The sequence below is a fragment of the Thermobia domestica genome, chromosome 8 (assembly GCF_964235325.1).
Source record: "Thermobia domestica chromosome 8, izTheDome1.hap1.1, whole genome shotgun sequence".
Lineage (NCBI taxonomy): Eukaryota > Metazoa > Arthropoda > Insecta > Zygentoma > Lepismatidae > Thermobia > Thermobia domestica.
In genome coordinates this window covers 27970355-27987369 of record NC_137461.1, presented here as the reverse complement: position 1 = coordinate 27987369, position 17015 = coordinate 27970355, and the positions used below count along the sequence as shown (strand labels likewise).

General features: G+C 35.9%; 1 protein-coding gene across 9 annotated transcripts in view; it reads right to left on the bottom strand.

Moving 5' to 3' along the window:
• LOC145692808 (uncharacterized) overlaps positions 1-17015 on the bottom strand; it is a 150718-nt gene that overhangs the window by 70800 nt on the left and 62903 nt on the right. For all 9 annotated transcript variants that reach the window (XR_014132643.1, XR_014132644.1, XR_014132645.1 and 6 more), the window contains 2 exons: positions 8170-8272; positions 1692-1822 (listed from right to left, as the gene is read on the bottom strand). Coding sequence is in view for 6 of the 9 variants with exons in the window: in XM_081768300.1 (XP_081624426.1) it covers positions 1692-1822; positions 8170-8272 (234 nt within the window). In the remaining 3 variants the exon portion in view is untranslated. The remainder of the gene's footprint in view (positions 1-1691; positions 1823-8169; positions 8273-17015) is intronic.

Below are 17015 nucleotides of genomic sequence, written 5' to 3'. Positions count from 1 at the left end.
CACCTTGTATATATTTGATAAAATTACAAATGGATATTTTGACTTTAAAGCTACTAAATCAAACATAAGTAAGATGAATAGATTATTGGAAATCATTCCAAAAGTTATTTTTCTTTATTCTTTTCGGAATTATATTGAAGGAGAAAAATATTGGTAATTACAAGTGCAGTACTGTGTAAAGAACGTAATGTGTCAAGAATTAACATTATTTGCCTATTACCAATATTGAAAGGCGTACAAAATTTTGTTTTCAAGTAACGAATCTAAACCTTCAGTTTTGTTGTGTTACATTTTTACTTTACTTGAAGTTCATTGTTATTGCTTCTCCTAAAAACTCTACTCCGATTTCCAACTTTAAATTACCATTACATCCGTGAACAATTGTCCGATCATCCCTGCACTCACTTGCAACGGGATGTAACAAAATCCAATTATAAAAGACTGGATTTGGATAATAGCAGACTACGCTTGTATGCGATAATCAATCTCATGTATTTTACAAAATTAAGCTGCATATTATTACATAAATCCACACTTTAGTCTACTGTCAAGATTCGGTAACATTCCTTTTTAGTTTAACGTCTCACGATTACGCTCCCAGGCCAAGGGAAATAAACGATGATAATGAACGAAATGGTGAAATTAAGAAGGAAATGGGAGAACTCCGAGAAAACCCACGAATACGGTGTTTGTTCACCACAAAGCCTACTTCGCGCAAGCTGGGATCGAGCCGGAATGGTTACAACAAAGAATTTCCTGCTTTGACATATGGAAGTCAAAATGACAATTAAAATAGAAGCGCACCGAACGATAATGATACTATCTTTCAAGATTCATCGACTCATCACCGGAGAAGAGAGAAAAATGCTTGAGACTAAAGTCTGGTCGTGTAACTTAAACGCTGTGAAGGAAGAATGCACGGTCAAGTCAAAGTCTACGCAGATCTTCAAAAGAAAAGAGAGGGACGACGCAACCCACGAAAATAATTGCAGAGAAATGTAGAGAAAAAGTGTTATAAAGAAAATGGAAATGAAATCTCTAAGTTTTACGTCCCTCGGTTATGCCAGATAGGCTAAAGGAGACTATGATGATTAGAAATAAATGAAAATAATGGAATGAAGAAAGGGGGGGTAATGGGAGAACTCCGACAAAACCCACGCATACGATGTTTGTCCACCACAATGCTCACTTGACATGAGCTGAGATCGAACCAAGGACCTTATGCACCAGAGGTGAACGCTCTACCACTGAGCTACTGCGGCCCCCTGAACAAAATAAATGTAACTTCATCTCACCATTCCCCAGCCTGCTGCATTACCATTTGATCAGTTAGACATTTAGATCATTTAGGCACCTATCGATGAAATGTTTTTTGCATTACTCTATTTTTGCAGTTCCTTTTTATTTCCTTGGAGATTTTATTACTTTTTCTCGTACTTTTTCGTACTTCTATCCTCCATAAACAAGGTTCCAAGAGAGAATCGTAAACTTGAAAGTGCAACATATTTTTAGAAATCAGAATTTCAAGTAGAAATAAAGTGGAACTAGTTTGGGAAAACGGAAAGTAGAAACAGCGTGGGTGCAAAGAGTTCATAGTAAACAATAAAGACGAGGCAATAATGGATACGCAAATTTTGAAATTGCAGTAGAATAAATGATGATAATACATATGCAACATTTAAGATCCTTACCTGCTGCACTTGTAGGAGACGCATAACTAAGTCTTGTGGGATCTGCATTTGCTGCTGTGCCTGCTGGGTAGGGGGTGGTGCAATCTGGTTGCTTTGATTGGACTGGGAAGCACCGTAACCACTGAGTAAACCTGAAACAAATGAGTTGTTCTTTGTTAGTCAAATTACACATTAGTTTAAAAATTAACTACTACGAAAGAAAAACATTACTATTACGTAAAGGGAACAAAAAACAACTAAGAGTAATGGATATGAAGAATGAGAGTACCTGAAGAGAACGAATGTCATAATTTTATCCTGACATATTTTTACGTGTCTAGTTAATTATAAACAAGATTCTAACTCTTACGAACACCAAAATACGTTTTTCATTACTCATTTTAGTTGTGTCGTATTTTAATTTAAGGTCATTTTGAGTCCGAAGTGACTGATATAAAAGCATATTTTTGGAGATATTTTAGTTCTTATTACTCAGTAATATGCTTGCCAGTATTATTAACGAAGATATTTGGAATTTCGCTTCTTGGAAAAAATTGACCTTGTGTAACAGGATATGATCAACACTGCAAAGAAAAATCGCCACCTCAGCCTTTACTATCAATCTATCTTTTTTCCTCTCCTCCAGTGATATCTAAAGTCCAATTTCTTTGTTGTATATTGGTGGCAAAGATTTACATGCACATCCGGATAGACTTTAAATACGCAAGGGAAGAAAGTGATACTGTGAGAAACTGGAAATTCACACTAAGCACAATCGCAAGTATGACTTTGGAATTTCTGTTTGGACGTCCACTGAAATTATCACTGGAACTTATGATAATAAGACACCCCCTTTAAAAAACATTTATCATATATAAGAAATATTTAATATTAATTGGAATTATAATGCAAAGAGTGAATAAGTGACTGGCTGGACCGGGACTCGAACCCGAGACCTCAAGTATATCGTGCCGATGCGTTAACCAGTACGTCATCCAGTCCGTTTCCCATAACAGCCACTCACTCTCTCACTATCGAGGTCGGTGCTCTCATCTCTATAGAGGATTTGGTGAAAAAAAAAATATATATATATATATATATATATATATATATATTCTCCTTTTATTAGTATCGCTGGAATTATTTCCTTTTTTGTCCGAGGGACGCATACTACTGGCGCCTAAATTCAACTACTCCAGCAGCGTGAAACTGCGTGGCTTTCAGGTCATATCTTACTTTTTTTCTTCGTTCATAAATACATGTGTATTTTCGAAGTTCTTAGGTCATAGAAATTTGAACTCAATATATCATATATAAAAATGTATAACATGCACTTAAAATACGTAAATTGCTTACCAAATATTTTGATGGAAGAATAGTAAACAAACAATTTAATTCCCCCACTACGGGACTCGTTTGCTCTACCTAATTATATACAAAGTGTTCAGTCATCCTTGCTTAAGAGCATCGGAACTGCGTCAAGAACTTTGAGCATGAGCCGAAAATATCCAACAAAATTGCGCGGTTTCGCCAGCATTCAAAGATACAAATTAAATAATATAACTCTGATTAAAAGCTGTACTTAATTGTTTGAGAATATTTGGCGAACGTCAGTAATAATTAGTCTAGTCTTGTTAGTCCTGCGATTGCTAAAATATTAACATTCTGAAAGGAAGAGGGTAAGCAAACGTTGCCTATTACAGTTTTTAAAAATATATTTTGAATCAGTGTAATACATTATTGGAATATTATTATCTCGTTTCTATTAACTAGATTTCATTTAACATTATCACTGTATTGCGAGCGGTGATGATAATTAAGAAATAACGTAGGTAAAAGGCTAACAGTCACCGGAAGAAACAAACCACATCACTAGGAAGTACTTTCGAAGAACATCGTCTTTATCTTCAGCCTAGGCACACTTCGAAAAGGATTTAAGCCATAGGAAAGAAATGATGGATAGATTAAAATGCTTAAAAATAATTTTAAAAATATGCGAAGCAAAAATCTTCTTGTCACTAGAAATAGACATGTTAATAGTAATTCACTTGTCACTGTTCACTGTTGTTTACTGTTTTTCTTTTTTCATTACCTTCCAGACAACGGAAATGAGTAGTAAAAACACTGCTTCAAATGGCATTTATGTCACCTTTATTTGAATTAAGTGCCGGTTTCCCCTTATGAATGTAATACGCTTCTTTAATTTTTCGTTCTGTTGCTGTTTTTGCTTTTTCAATCAAACATGAATTAGCATTTCTTCATACAGCATCAAAGATAGAATTTTGCTTCGCATATTTTTAAAATTCTTTTTAAGCATTTTTACCTATCCATAATTTTTTTCCTATGATTTAAATCCTTTTCGAAGTGTGCCTAGGCTGAAGATAAAGACTATGTTCTTCGAAATTACTTCCTAGTGATGTGGTTTGTTTCTTGCGGTGACCATTAACCTTTTACTTACGTTATTTCATTTAACATTGCTGGACAAGGGTAAAATATTCTGATATATAAATAAACTAGCTGTTGCGCCCAAGCTTTCGCATCACTGTTCATTCAGATTAAAATCATACTTAAAAGCTCTAATTCTTTACATGAAGGTGAAAGTAAAGAAACACTATTAACCAACAGATGGCAGCATGTTTTTTTTTTTATCGTTTCACTGTATTTTGTTGAGAGCGACAATATTTACAATAATTAAACCAACTTCAAGACATGAAATATTCAAACTTTCTGAAAACACAAATTAAATCAATAATTAGAGAACAATTCTGTGTACATTTTAATTAATTTGTTTTATTCATGTAGAGAGAGCACTCAAATTTATTGTTCAGAAGCATGCTTCCAATAACAAAACTGACTAACCATTTAACCCATTAATGTCCCATGTGTAGTTAATGACTTACTTAATATAAAGTCATTGCTAATATACACGTATTTTGTTTTATGTTATAATTGTAGTTTTCTACAGATATTATATAGTCTAACTAAATCATTGGACTTGGCAACATGAACCGGTACTTCATAGTCCTCGCACAAATGACACCATTTTGTCCTGTAATTTAACTGGCGCTACGGAGTTGTTGTATAGTGCAATTATTTTATTAGACAGTGTAATCAGTCACATTTACTGATTTGTTTGGCACTATTATATATTCCGTATTATTGCGAGTAGGTTTTCAATTGATCGCAAACGACCTCTTGGGTAAATTCCATACCATTTCGGGACGAATTGTGTGATTCCAAGTATCAATTGCTTTAATTTTTTCACAACTGCTTATAGTAACTGGAAAAACCACTTTTTTAAAAAAATAATATAAGTACTTAAGTAATAATGTAATTAATGTAATTCGAAGCTAGGGTAGCCACAATCAAGAAAGGATATTATTTATATGCTGATGATGTATACCAAGGACAAAATGAAAGATCTGATGACCTTTTACTTGATGAGTCAGTAATGGCGTAAATTACACATGAACTCCTTAAAATATACAGAAATTGAAATTTCTTAGAGTATTCTGACAACTTTTCTTCTTCATCAATATTTCTTACACTCTTAGAGCGCCGAATTCACGCAACAGAAAGTGTTAGAGAGTACTGAACAAAGGGATGTTTTCCTTGCAAGAGACGAAAGTGATAAAGAAACAGAACACAGTTGCTACTGATCATTGTGCAAATAAAGAAAATGCATTATCACTCATTGGAAGAACAATAATATTGTAAGAGTACTATCAACGGAGTTTAGTGTTAAACCATTTCATGAAGTACAAATGTATTTTGCAGCTTTGTAAGGATTCAGTAGCCAGGGGCAGTAAATATGTACACTCATGTTCAAAATTATTGTCGCATGTCTATAAATATGCTGTTGTAGGAATTTCATAAAGAATTTGCCCTGTATTTTTTATCATGTTAGTATCTGCATAATAGGCAAAGACACGTATGTGTCAAATTTCATGTCAAAAGAGCAGTAAATAAGAACAATAAAACGAAAATAAAACTTTCTTGTTCATTTAGTAACATTTTGTTTTACTCATTCTAATTTTCGAATTTATACTTCTTTTCCTATGGAATTTACCGCAAATATACATTATACACATTATACACATAGTATCAGTATTTAAAGTGCCCTGCAAAATCATTATGAAATTATATTCTTACAAGAAGGCAGTTATAGATATGCGACAATCATTTTCGACATGAGTGTACAACAAATACATGAGAGGTATAGGATTTAGGAATTAGATTTCTGGGTTTTCGGTATCTATGGCCATATTAGCCCGTCACGTATGAGGGATGACGTCCCTCGGCGATCACAGTATCCGAGGAAAGGGAAGGAAGCAGTTTGGGACCTATAAGTTAGGTACCATCCCGGCATTTGTCTGGTGTGAATGAGGGAAATCTCACTTAGGATGACTGCCCTGAAAAAGCTTTTACATCTTTTCGACCGAGTGTCCTCAGGGGAATCGAACCCGGGACTGCTCGCCCCAAAGACGAGAGTGTTAGCGACTACGTTACGCGGACCACACATGAGTACAGATCAAGCTTCACAACAACATTGCAAATTATCGTACTCCAAGAAAAGTAAGAAGAGCACTATATTCCTATACTATCCGGGATGTTTGATGTGAATGTATATACTTCATGGATTTTGGCAAGAGCTCGTGGAACCACATTTTGAACATATTAGATTTTAGAAGGTAAATTGCACTCAATCCTTTGCTGATAATGGCAGTAAAATCCCAGCGCAGTGATCTTTGAGAACAATAGTTCCGAGTTTTTCCCCCAAGAGTTTTCTCTAGAAAACGACAGCATGTGTAAAGTCATAGATAGCGAAATAATGGTTCTCCTATATTACTACAATTACCTGGTAGACGTCTCATGCATATCTAAATGAGGTTTAAATAATGAGTGGATAATAGTAACGTAGATAAGGTTAAAGAAACACGAAAACAAGAACAAATCATAGTATTGAGAGTTTGGCAGCAGCTCGGGATAAAACAAGACAAGAATAACAAGATGCTAGTTAAAAACAAGTGAAAGGCTTGTTAGTTCAATGTTTGGTTTTTGTTTAAAGTAATGGGACTTCACGCATTAGTTATGAAGGAGATTCCGATTTTAGGAAGTTTATGCTAGTAAAAAGAGGACGATGATTAGTAATTATGAACTATTATATTATTGTGGAATTAATATATATAAATGGCGAAGTTAATAAAAGTTAGTGCGGAAGTACAGTCACATAAAGTTTGGAAGCAGTTACTTGTATAGGAGTAGTGATTGATGTAGCATAATCATAAGGACAAGTTTTGAGAACAATTTATGACATTTACAATAATTAAACTTACTAAAACAATCCTTTAGTAATTCCAGAGTCCAACGCATAGTAACGAGTACAAGACAAGTTTCTGGATACATTAAGTGAGAACTACTTGAAATATGTTGTTCCTATATGAACAATGAGATTATTCTATAGGAGAAACACTAAGTTCTGCAGTCCAAATTCTACAGGTCCAACGCTGTAATGCAGATAAAAGGATATGGCCTTATGTTTGTTAAACTTTAGCGTCCCTTTTCGGCACTGAGGCTGTACGAGACGTGTAGATCTACAGTTTAATAAGTTTCCATCTAAATCCAAACTACCATTCAATATTCTATTATCAGGAATCAAAACCGGAAATTAGCGTACCAAAGGTGCGTGAGCTAGCCACTGGACAGCGGGAAGGGTTACGTGGACGGCCTAGGAACCGATATTAGGAGATACATCCAAGGCCTCCGTTACCTGTCTTTTTGCCTACCACGTTTCTATCCTCCCAATAGCTCTCCAAGCCATAGACTTTAAATTACGCTGTGGCCACAATGTTCTTATTCAACACACAACTACACTGAAATCCATTCCCTCAGCGTCACCAGCACATACTGAGATTTCCTTGTGGTGCTCTGGTCTTCGCGTCTCACCACGAACCGTTAGTCATGTGTCACACATGACCTTACATAAGGCTCTCCAATGCCCATATTTCATCGTAAATTACCAGCATTCTCCAAGGAACCGAATTATCAAATGCAAATAAATCTTTTTTGCATAATTTCCAGGGTCACTTTTGCAGTATTTGGATTGCTCCCCTAAATGTTTTGACCAGCTAGTTGAGAACACTATTCGCTGAAGTTTAATCCGACTCGAAACAGAAGAAGTAGGATATACGTCACATCTCGTATCCTGATGCTTTCCAAATCATGTGATAGTATTCCTCATTTTGAACCAAGAATTTATCCAACTTTTAGATTATCAGATCAATTATATCTTCCAATATTTTACTTTGTTGTTTATTACGCATACATTTAGTATCGACATGATAGGATCAACGTCGACAGAACAAGAGGACCTGAATGGACACAACAATGAATGAAAGAGCAAACAACAATATTTCTAGAAGAGGTATTCGAAAAGGCAGTGTGTGTCATTTCTATTACTTACTAAACAAAAATATAAAAAGAATTTCAATATATTTACCACCCAAAGCTCCTTGGTCTGTTGGCACATTTGCTGAAATGCTAGAACCATGCTGAAGAGGCGAAGGCTTCGTTACACCATCCTGTTGTTGCTTACTAAGCATCTGCAAAGAAGCAGAAAAATACATTTACTACAAAACAGTACGGACTTCGTATATTGATTTTAAGAATGACGAAAAATAATCTGAAAAGAAAAACGTAACACGATACTAATCACACGCTAATATAAAGCCCTAAAAATTAAAATCAATCATCTGTATTTCATCTTCTCAATAAGATTAAGGAAAATATATCACGATCTTGAAGCTCAAAGAAGTAAAATACCCAACTAGAAAAATACACGCGAAAGTATATTTTGCACGTAACTCATAAACAATTTAACACCCACATCTACATCAGTCACAATGGAATTTTTTGTTAATTAACGTTGTAGCTAACTAAGAAACTTTTGATGCTGTACCTTACAAACAGATATGGCTGACTAATGGCGCACGTTCAACTGGGAAACAGCATACTACGCATCACATCCCCAAACCATCATTTCTGTCAATCTAGGCCGGAATTCATGTATTAATTTGATTCTATGAATGGTCAATAATGAAAATTATTTAACCCAACGGTTCACTGACTGGGAAATTAAATTCCCTTTCCAGAACCATGGGCAGATATAGAAAGTGAGATCTCTTAAGAAAACTGGGTTCCGAACCATCATTTGAATTCGTATCCGAGGTACGTATTCCTTCCAGAACTGAACCCGGGACCACGCGCGTTAGTCATTCGACTACGAAAGGTCATCAAAACGAGAACTACACGTATGAACTAGTTTGTTTCACTTGGTCTTAATAAGCTCCTTTACTGAGCGTAAGCTACAAACGGACAGAGCCTATTACATATACCCTTTCAGCAATTGCTTAGTACGGCCATGGATAAGTAGTAAGCGAACTTCAGACCCTTTGCACCAGACAAGAGAGCTTTCATTACTATATCACCACTGCCACTCTTGGTATAAATTTACAAGTGAGTTAAAGAGAGGGGGGATACGCTTTTTCTAAACCCCAAGTGAAGACATCGTAAATATTTTACTGAGCACATTATAATCACCGATACCGATAACTCCGCTAAATTACGTATTACATACGGTCAATATACCTTCAAACACACGTCTCTCTTTATGATACAGCTTCTTTGTAGCCAGTGTCCCAACCATTCCTCTTCCCCTTTAATTATATCTAAAATTAACTTGAACACTGGTATACGTCTGATCATTTATATAATTGGCGAAATTTTCAATGTTAACTCTCTTTCTCAGTGGCGTTTTCCTAAATCATCGACTACAAATTTTTACTCACATCTTATGACATCAATCTTTATGGTGCATTGAATCAAAACAAAAACCTTCCTTCACGATAGATTATATATAGTTTGATAGGACAGGTTTATAGAAAGCTTTAGTTTTAGAACTAGATTAAATATTTTAGATATTTTAGCTTAGTTAATTTTGAGGTATAATTTACTTTTAACTAAATAAGCAAATACAGGAGGTAATTTTAGCTTAAGATATAACATTTATATGTATTTTTTTCATTTAATGTAATTTTGAGAATGATGCAAAAAATGTACGAATATGAAAATAAAAAATAAATAAATAAAACGAGTTTAATGCGAAACTTTAATAGTAGTCGACATGATATGGTTCCGTCCCGGAATACCTTATTGGCTTAAGTGAAGAAGTTTGAAAAGACTGTAGCGTGCTGGATATGAAACATGGAGCTCCAAGAACAGTGTGAACTTCTGAAAACGTGGAGAGACCGACATTAAAGTTATGTCTACAAAATCATTGCACTTCTCGCAGACTTAATTTCGTAATAAATACAAACTGATGTAACACGATGTTCTAAGCTCCAATGATTCATTGCAACAAACAACATAACGTAGCGTTCTTTCCTCTTTCGATTCCCACCCCGCCAACCAATATGTTATTACGCCTGTGCAATATTAAAGTTTGAAATGAGTCAGTCGGTTCGGCGCCAACCTGCACTTACATATCATAACGACTAATGCCATAAGATCTAAGTTAAAGCTTGCAATCGATGCTTCAGAAGGGGGGGGGGGGCAACAATGGCTCAATGATACAGAGCTCACCGCTGGTGTGAGGAATCCTCGGTTCGATCCCATGTCAAATGGGATTCTGGTGGACAACATCGTGTCCATGAGTTCTTCCGTTGCCTCTCACATTGTCATTCCACCAATTTTATAAAGATTCACTTTCAGTAATTATCAGTCTCCTTTAGCATAAAGGGAATAACAAGGGGGCGGAAAATTAGAAAAAACTTCATTTTCCGGATATTATTTAGTTTCGCCCGCAAATCGCTTGGTAGTGAGCATGGTTCGTTATTTGTAACTGTGATAAATACAGTGTTTACATATGGCATAAAAACTATAGTGCATAAACGCGAATCAACTTGTGCTAGGTGGCCACTAAAAAGCACGAATACTATCTAATCAAATCAATGCAGAAGCGCAGCGGGAGGGACCGAGCGGTAGCGACGGGGTTCGTCCGTAGCAGCAGGCGCGTCAATGACGATGGGTATATGCATAAACGAGGTGGTTTACAATTGCTCAGAGCAGGCTCCGGAGCCCTCAATGTATTTGGGGGAGATACTAAATACCATTCAATTTTCTAATTCTCTTTATTTAATACAGACCGCTTCGTTCCAATCAGCATTAGTTTTGTCTCTCTAACGATTATTTTCATCCTATCTTTTTCGCAACAATAATATGATATTCTATAAACATATACTGTGATATCCTCGGTCTTATGAAATACATTTTCATTCAATTGTACCACTAAAAAGTTCGAAATTGACGCAATGCCTGTTATACCTTTTAAGCTAATACAAACTCGACTACATCGAAATTCAAACTATGAACTACTCAGCTACTGCGGAAGCATCAAAAGTATCGAACAAATCAATAACTACTCTACTTCTGATCGCAAATTCAATATTTTCAGTACTGCAGTTTCAAAGCGGCTCAACTATTTTGCAACAATTATAACTTTCATTACTGTATGCATTTCTATAGAACATAAATAGTAAAATAATTTACTATTAGCACAACTAAAGTAAATACATTAATTTCATCATTACTTACCCGTTACACAAATTTTAACTAGAGGGTGTCCGGGAAATAGGGACGAATATTAAGGTGCTATAAAACTAATATAAAATATATTGAATTTTTTTTTTTTTTTAATAAACACATTGAGTAACTTCTCCCATTTATGTATACATACACATTCCGTAATTTTCTCACATTTATGTATGAAAAATTGTATCCGGCATATGGCCACCCAAGGCTGCACGGTAATGAGCAATGCGTTCATTGAAATTTGCGATGACGCGTTCACAAACATCTGGTGTGATGCCGTTAATAACCCTCTTAATTTCATCCTTCAGTTGGTGTATTGTCTGTGGTTTGTACCCCAAATTTTGCAGTTCTGCTTGTCGTGAAGTTCTCGTTCTCCGCTTGTCGAGCCAATACCCATTGAGCAAATCGATGTCTCTTTCTATGATCACAACTCTTGTGTAAGTTGAATCTTGTATGCATGCATTCTCAGATCTTTCGACAGGATTTCATGCAGTGAACTTTGTGATAAACTCAATTGTTGAGCTCTGCGGCGAACTGATTTCATGGGGCTTACGGTCACACTGTCACGCACGACAGCAATGTTTTCTTCTGTTCGAAAGAACGCGGTCTTCCAGTTTGCTTAACATTTGACACTGACCCCGTGGTCTCAAACTTCAGGAAAACTTCCGAACTGATGACTCAGTAGAAGCAACATTGCGTCCAAGTGTCACACGCAAATCTCGAACGGTTGCCGTGGGACTTTCCTTGTTTTTGTAATAACTTTTAATCACTTGGATGCGTTGCTTTATTGTCAAACGCTCCATAACGAAATAAACACCAACCAACAATGCTCACCACACAGGATACTAATCGGAAGGATCGAGGATAGCAAAAATTGTAAAACCACGGCTGCCAACCGTCATATGACAAAATGGTGTGAAATTCAAATTCGTCCTTATTTCCCGGGCACCCTCTAGTAAACACAATTTCAACTTATGAAAATTATTTGAAATGCAACTTGAATGCATAAATCTTATCTCTTGAATCGGTCACTCTAAAATTAACATGCACTTTACGTGCAAAATAACGGAGATTTGTAGCGTGGTTTTTGTAACGACTGGAAAAAAAAAAAAAAAAAAACTTTTCGATACATTTCGCAACAACTGCAGTAAATGACGCAACAAAAAGTTACCCTGATCATAGAGTACATCAGATGCTTTTCCAATTCACGCATTTGCCCTTTACATCGTTTATATGGCTCAAGGTTATGCAATCTGCTGCTTAAATTCCTGAAGTCTGGATGGGACTATTAGTTGCAAATGTGCATGGTTCCCACTTAAATGGCGATCAGGATTCCCCTGACTATATATATATATGTCTTTCCCGACCCGGACTTCTACTATGCATATACAAGTATATAGTTTGTTGTAGGTTGAAAAAGTTTCAAAAACAGACTAATTTATTTTTATTTTATAAAATATCCTCTATCAAATAGCCGGGAATGAAAAAAAAAAAAAAAAAAAAAGTTGAGAAGTAAAAATCCATACTTAATTCCGTTCCCTGACTTTTCAGGTTTCAAAGGTCACAAAGCCAGCAAACTGTGGGTAAACAGTTACATAATAATTTGGTTTCAGTTATGTGACTCACTTCTCAATTCTATCAGTAACATATTCTAAACGAAAAGAAATGAGACTTTTTTTTACACTCGCTAATATTTACACTAATATTAAACGTTAAGTAGTTTACTATAATTTTGAGCTACGTATATATCATTATAATTACTAGTGGAGAGTTAAGGAAACATTATACAAAACTGTATTGACCTTTTAACATTAGTGTACATAGGAATACAAAAAAAGGCCAGTACATTTTTGTATCTTACATTTCATTAACCACTGCGTGCTGATGTTCTGCTAAGAGTCGTAACAATAAGTTTAATGAGTATATTTCAATAAAAGTTTCATTCTACTAAATGGTGTAGTTATCGTAAACCACACACATTTAGGACACCCGTTCATCGCACGGGGAGAATACGTTTCATTCTGGACATAAAGAGCTGAATTCGGATTTAAATTGCATCGGAAGTGTCACTGTTCGTCTCAGCGACCCCAAAAAGTATGGATTCGACACTAATATCTGTTATTTTCGATCATTTGTATATATATAACTCTATGGGCTGGAACCCGGAGGTTCAATGCCGCATTCACAAAATTCACAAAAGCTCTACACTGACTTCTATCCTTAGCTAACTGCATCCAGTTTCTACTTTGTATTCCAATCTCTGCGAGATCCATCTTAATATTGTCCTCCCGTCTGCGCCTAGGTCTTCCTAATGGTCGTTTTCCGATTTGTATTCCAGTCAAGACTTTGAAAGCGTTTCTACTTTCTTCCATTCTAGCTACATGACCCGCCCACCTAAGCCTCCTAGACTTGACGACCCTAACAATGTTGGGTAAAGCATATAAATTATGTAGTACCTCGTTATGAAGTTTCCGCCATTCCCCATTTCCGTTCCTTTTGGGTCCGAATATTCGTCTCAGGATCTTCTTCTCAAATACTTTCAGTCTATGTTCTTCCCTCAGAGTATATATATATATATATATCCCCTACCCCAAGTTGTGGGACTGAATGTGGATTTAAAAGGCATCGGAAGTGTCACTGTTCATCTAGCGACCCCCCATAACTAGGATTCGACAGTAATATCGGTATTTTTCAATCATTTTTAAATATATCCCCCTCCCCAACTAAACTGCACCATCAAAGTGAAATAATAAAAAGCATCCTACGCCCGAACCTCATTTATGTTGAAAATTTGATCGAGATCGGATGAGTGGTTCAAGAGGTACAAAGTCAAACATAGTGACTTTCATTTTTATATACACAGATTTTATTTGTTTATTTATTTATTTAATTTAGAAAGAAAAGAAAGGAAGATGTATGTTCTATATTCTACTTTCAATGTGCGAAAACTACTCCAAATATTTCTAACAAATCAGTCACATGGCGTTTGACTGCAAAAAGTACTGGCAAGAAGGGTCTATTGGGTGTTAATTTCTTCCACGCTACAGCAACCTGGGGATAACATTAGTAAAACAGAATACGGCTGCTTTAGAGTCTACCGATTACTCTTTTTCTACAAACGTCACAAAATATGAAGCCGTGTCTTCCCTCATTCGTTAAGAAAATAGAGTTCACCCAAACTAAAAGATATCTGTTACCACCCTGATCAAGGGTATGAAGTCAAATTTCCAGTCGCTTCACATTACAAAAATACTTGCACAATTTGCATCGGAACTTCCAAACACACATCAACCTGCAGGCGTACCCTAAAGACAGACATAACGAAGTATATAGTTCTCGCATATCCTGTATTCTGCTAACACATTCTCCGTTATTTTGCACAAATAAATAATTACATTTATATATTTGCTATACAGCAAATACACTTAACATGCTAAATGAACACAATATTAAACAAACCTCGCACAACTACCTGTGCTATTGCTCGCATTCATGCATTTTTTTCTCTTCTAAGTAAGAACTTCACTTATATTTTTCTTCTAACATGAATCAGTGCCTAGTTTTCAAATCACGACACTGACCAAAAATAATAATGAACAATAATAATCCTTCAGAAACAGACAGAAAAAAAAAAATGCAAAAACACACTGGTGCCTGAAATATCTATAGTGTTAAAAATGCAAGCTTAGTAGTAGTAAAACAACATCAACAATCTACGATGTCTGCCAGTTTCAAAACACACTCCAAATCCTGAAGATAGTAAGAAGCTGTTAAATAGGGTTTTGTGCGCCACCTGCTGGTGTATGCTTGGAAAGAAACCAAATAAAAAAAACTCCTAGAACAGGATAAATGGATTAAGGACGTAAAAAATATATTTAGATGCGTTCACATAAAACCCAAATTTAAGACAAACGCTCTCTTGTAAAACAGACAAAAGGTCAAACCCAAGAAACTTACCATTTAGTTTTGCTCAACTACATTCAAAACAGTTTTCGAAAGCAGGTCTTTATCCCGAAATAGTTACGGCGTATCCATTAGATCATGGAAGATCTATATGTGGAAAATATAAATTCATCTGCGACTTAGATGATATTACAAGATCTTCTCTTCTGTTACCCTACCTCAAGAAGAACCCGCAATGAAAACATTTCTTTGATATTTTAACGAATCATTAGCTCTGAATTAATTTGTAACGAGTCATCAGTTTTGGATTAATGTTTTTCTTTATTATTATTATTATTATTATTATTATTACATTTTTGGCAGGTCACTTACTGCAACTGAGAAGCTTCCATGCTTCATGGTCTTCCGTTAACCTCTTCACGTACGATTTTTCTGTTCGATATCGTAAATCAATTGTAGCCTCCTTCTCCCCCTCCCTCTCATTCCTGCCACCATACCATCTAGCACGTTCCTCACGATACAGTTATGAAAACAATATTGGTGATGTTAACGTTTTCAACTGAACGACTTTTCTGTTCTTTGGGGGTATGAACTCGGGAGAAAAGCGGTCATATTGACATACGAAGTGTAGCAATTAGGAAACGACTTTTTTCTGCATAGTTAGTTTTGACTTAACTTTTCATAGTGGCGAATCTTGTGTGAGACCTTGGAAATATGTGCAGAAATTTCCAGCTTGTCTGATCACTTAGTAGCGCGTGACGTCGCTAAGTACAGACTGATGTTGTGATACCTCATTACTGTTTCAACAGTGAAACAAAGAAAGACTATTAAGGACAGTTGTGGGCCCGCTTAAGGAAAAGCCAAACGGAAACATTGGAGGTGAAAAAGCTTTACCGGGACAACTGCGTTTCTCTCTCCCTTGCCGTTTTTCTGAATGGCATAAGAGATTAAGCGATAGTAGGGAGTCGTGGAAGAGAACAGCCGTCCACAGCTTCCGTTTCTTTACAACCTCTTGTTACTATTTGGCGAACAATCTTCTTATTCACCCCCCATGAGATCTAAGATTACTCAGATTTCGGTTATTCAAAATGATATCCCGAACGTTGTAAATAATTTCAATTGTTCTGATAGCTACGCTTGAATTTGGACTCTCACCATCTTCCACAGACACCTTTCCAGGACTGAACCTATTACGCCATTCAAAAACAGGCAAGAATGACCACTGTCCCCATAAACTTTTTTCAATGTCACAAATGTTTTCGCTGGAGTTTTTCCAAAGTGTGCACAAAAACTTTATATTAATTTTTTGTTTTATTGTGGAAACGGTGACGAGGCACCACACTACCAGTCTATATGTAGCCGCGTCACGCGACACATCGGTGATCGGCCAAGCTGGAAATACTTGTAATCTAAGTTACACATGCAAGGCCACGGACTTCGATCATACTGACACTACGAGCTGAATTTACCCACCTACTTGCGGCCCTGTAGGCAGCTTACAGGGTGGTCAGTCTTATATCTAAATTTCCTTCTAGAAATCACAATTCAATGACATCATTATAATTATTATTTTATTAAAGGTAAAAAGTACTTTAACACCAGAAACTGAATTCATTATATGAAGCAGCTAATTCGTAATAGCTTATGGTTTTCATCTCTTCAGTTTCTATTTATATTTTCAATCTCGATTAAGTTAAGACAAACATCGTGTGCGTAGGTTTCTCGATGTTCGTTTCCTCCCACTTTCTTCATTCATTTCTCATCATCAGCTTCTCCTTTAGCTTATACGGCATA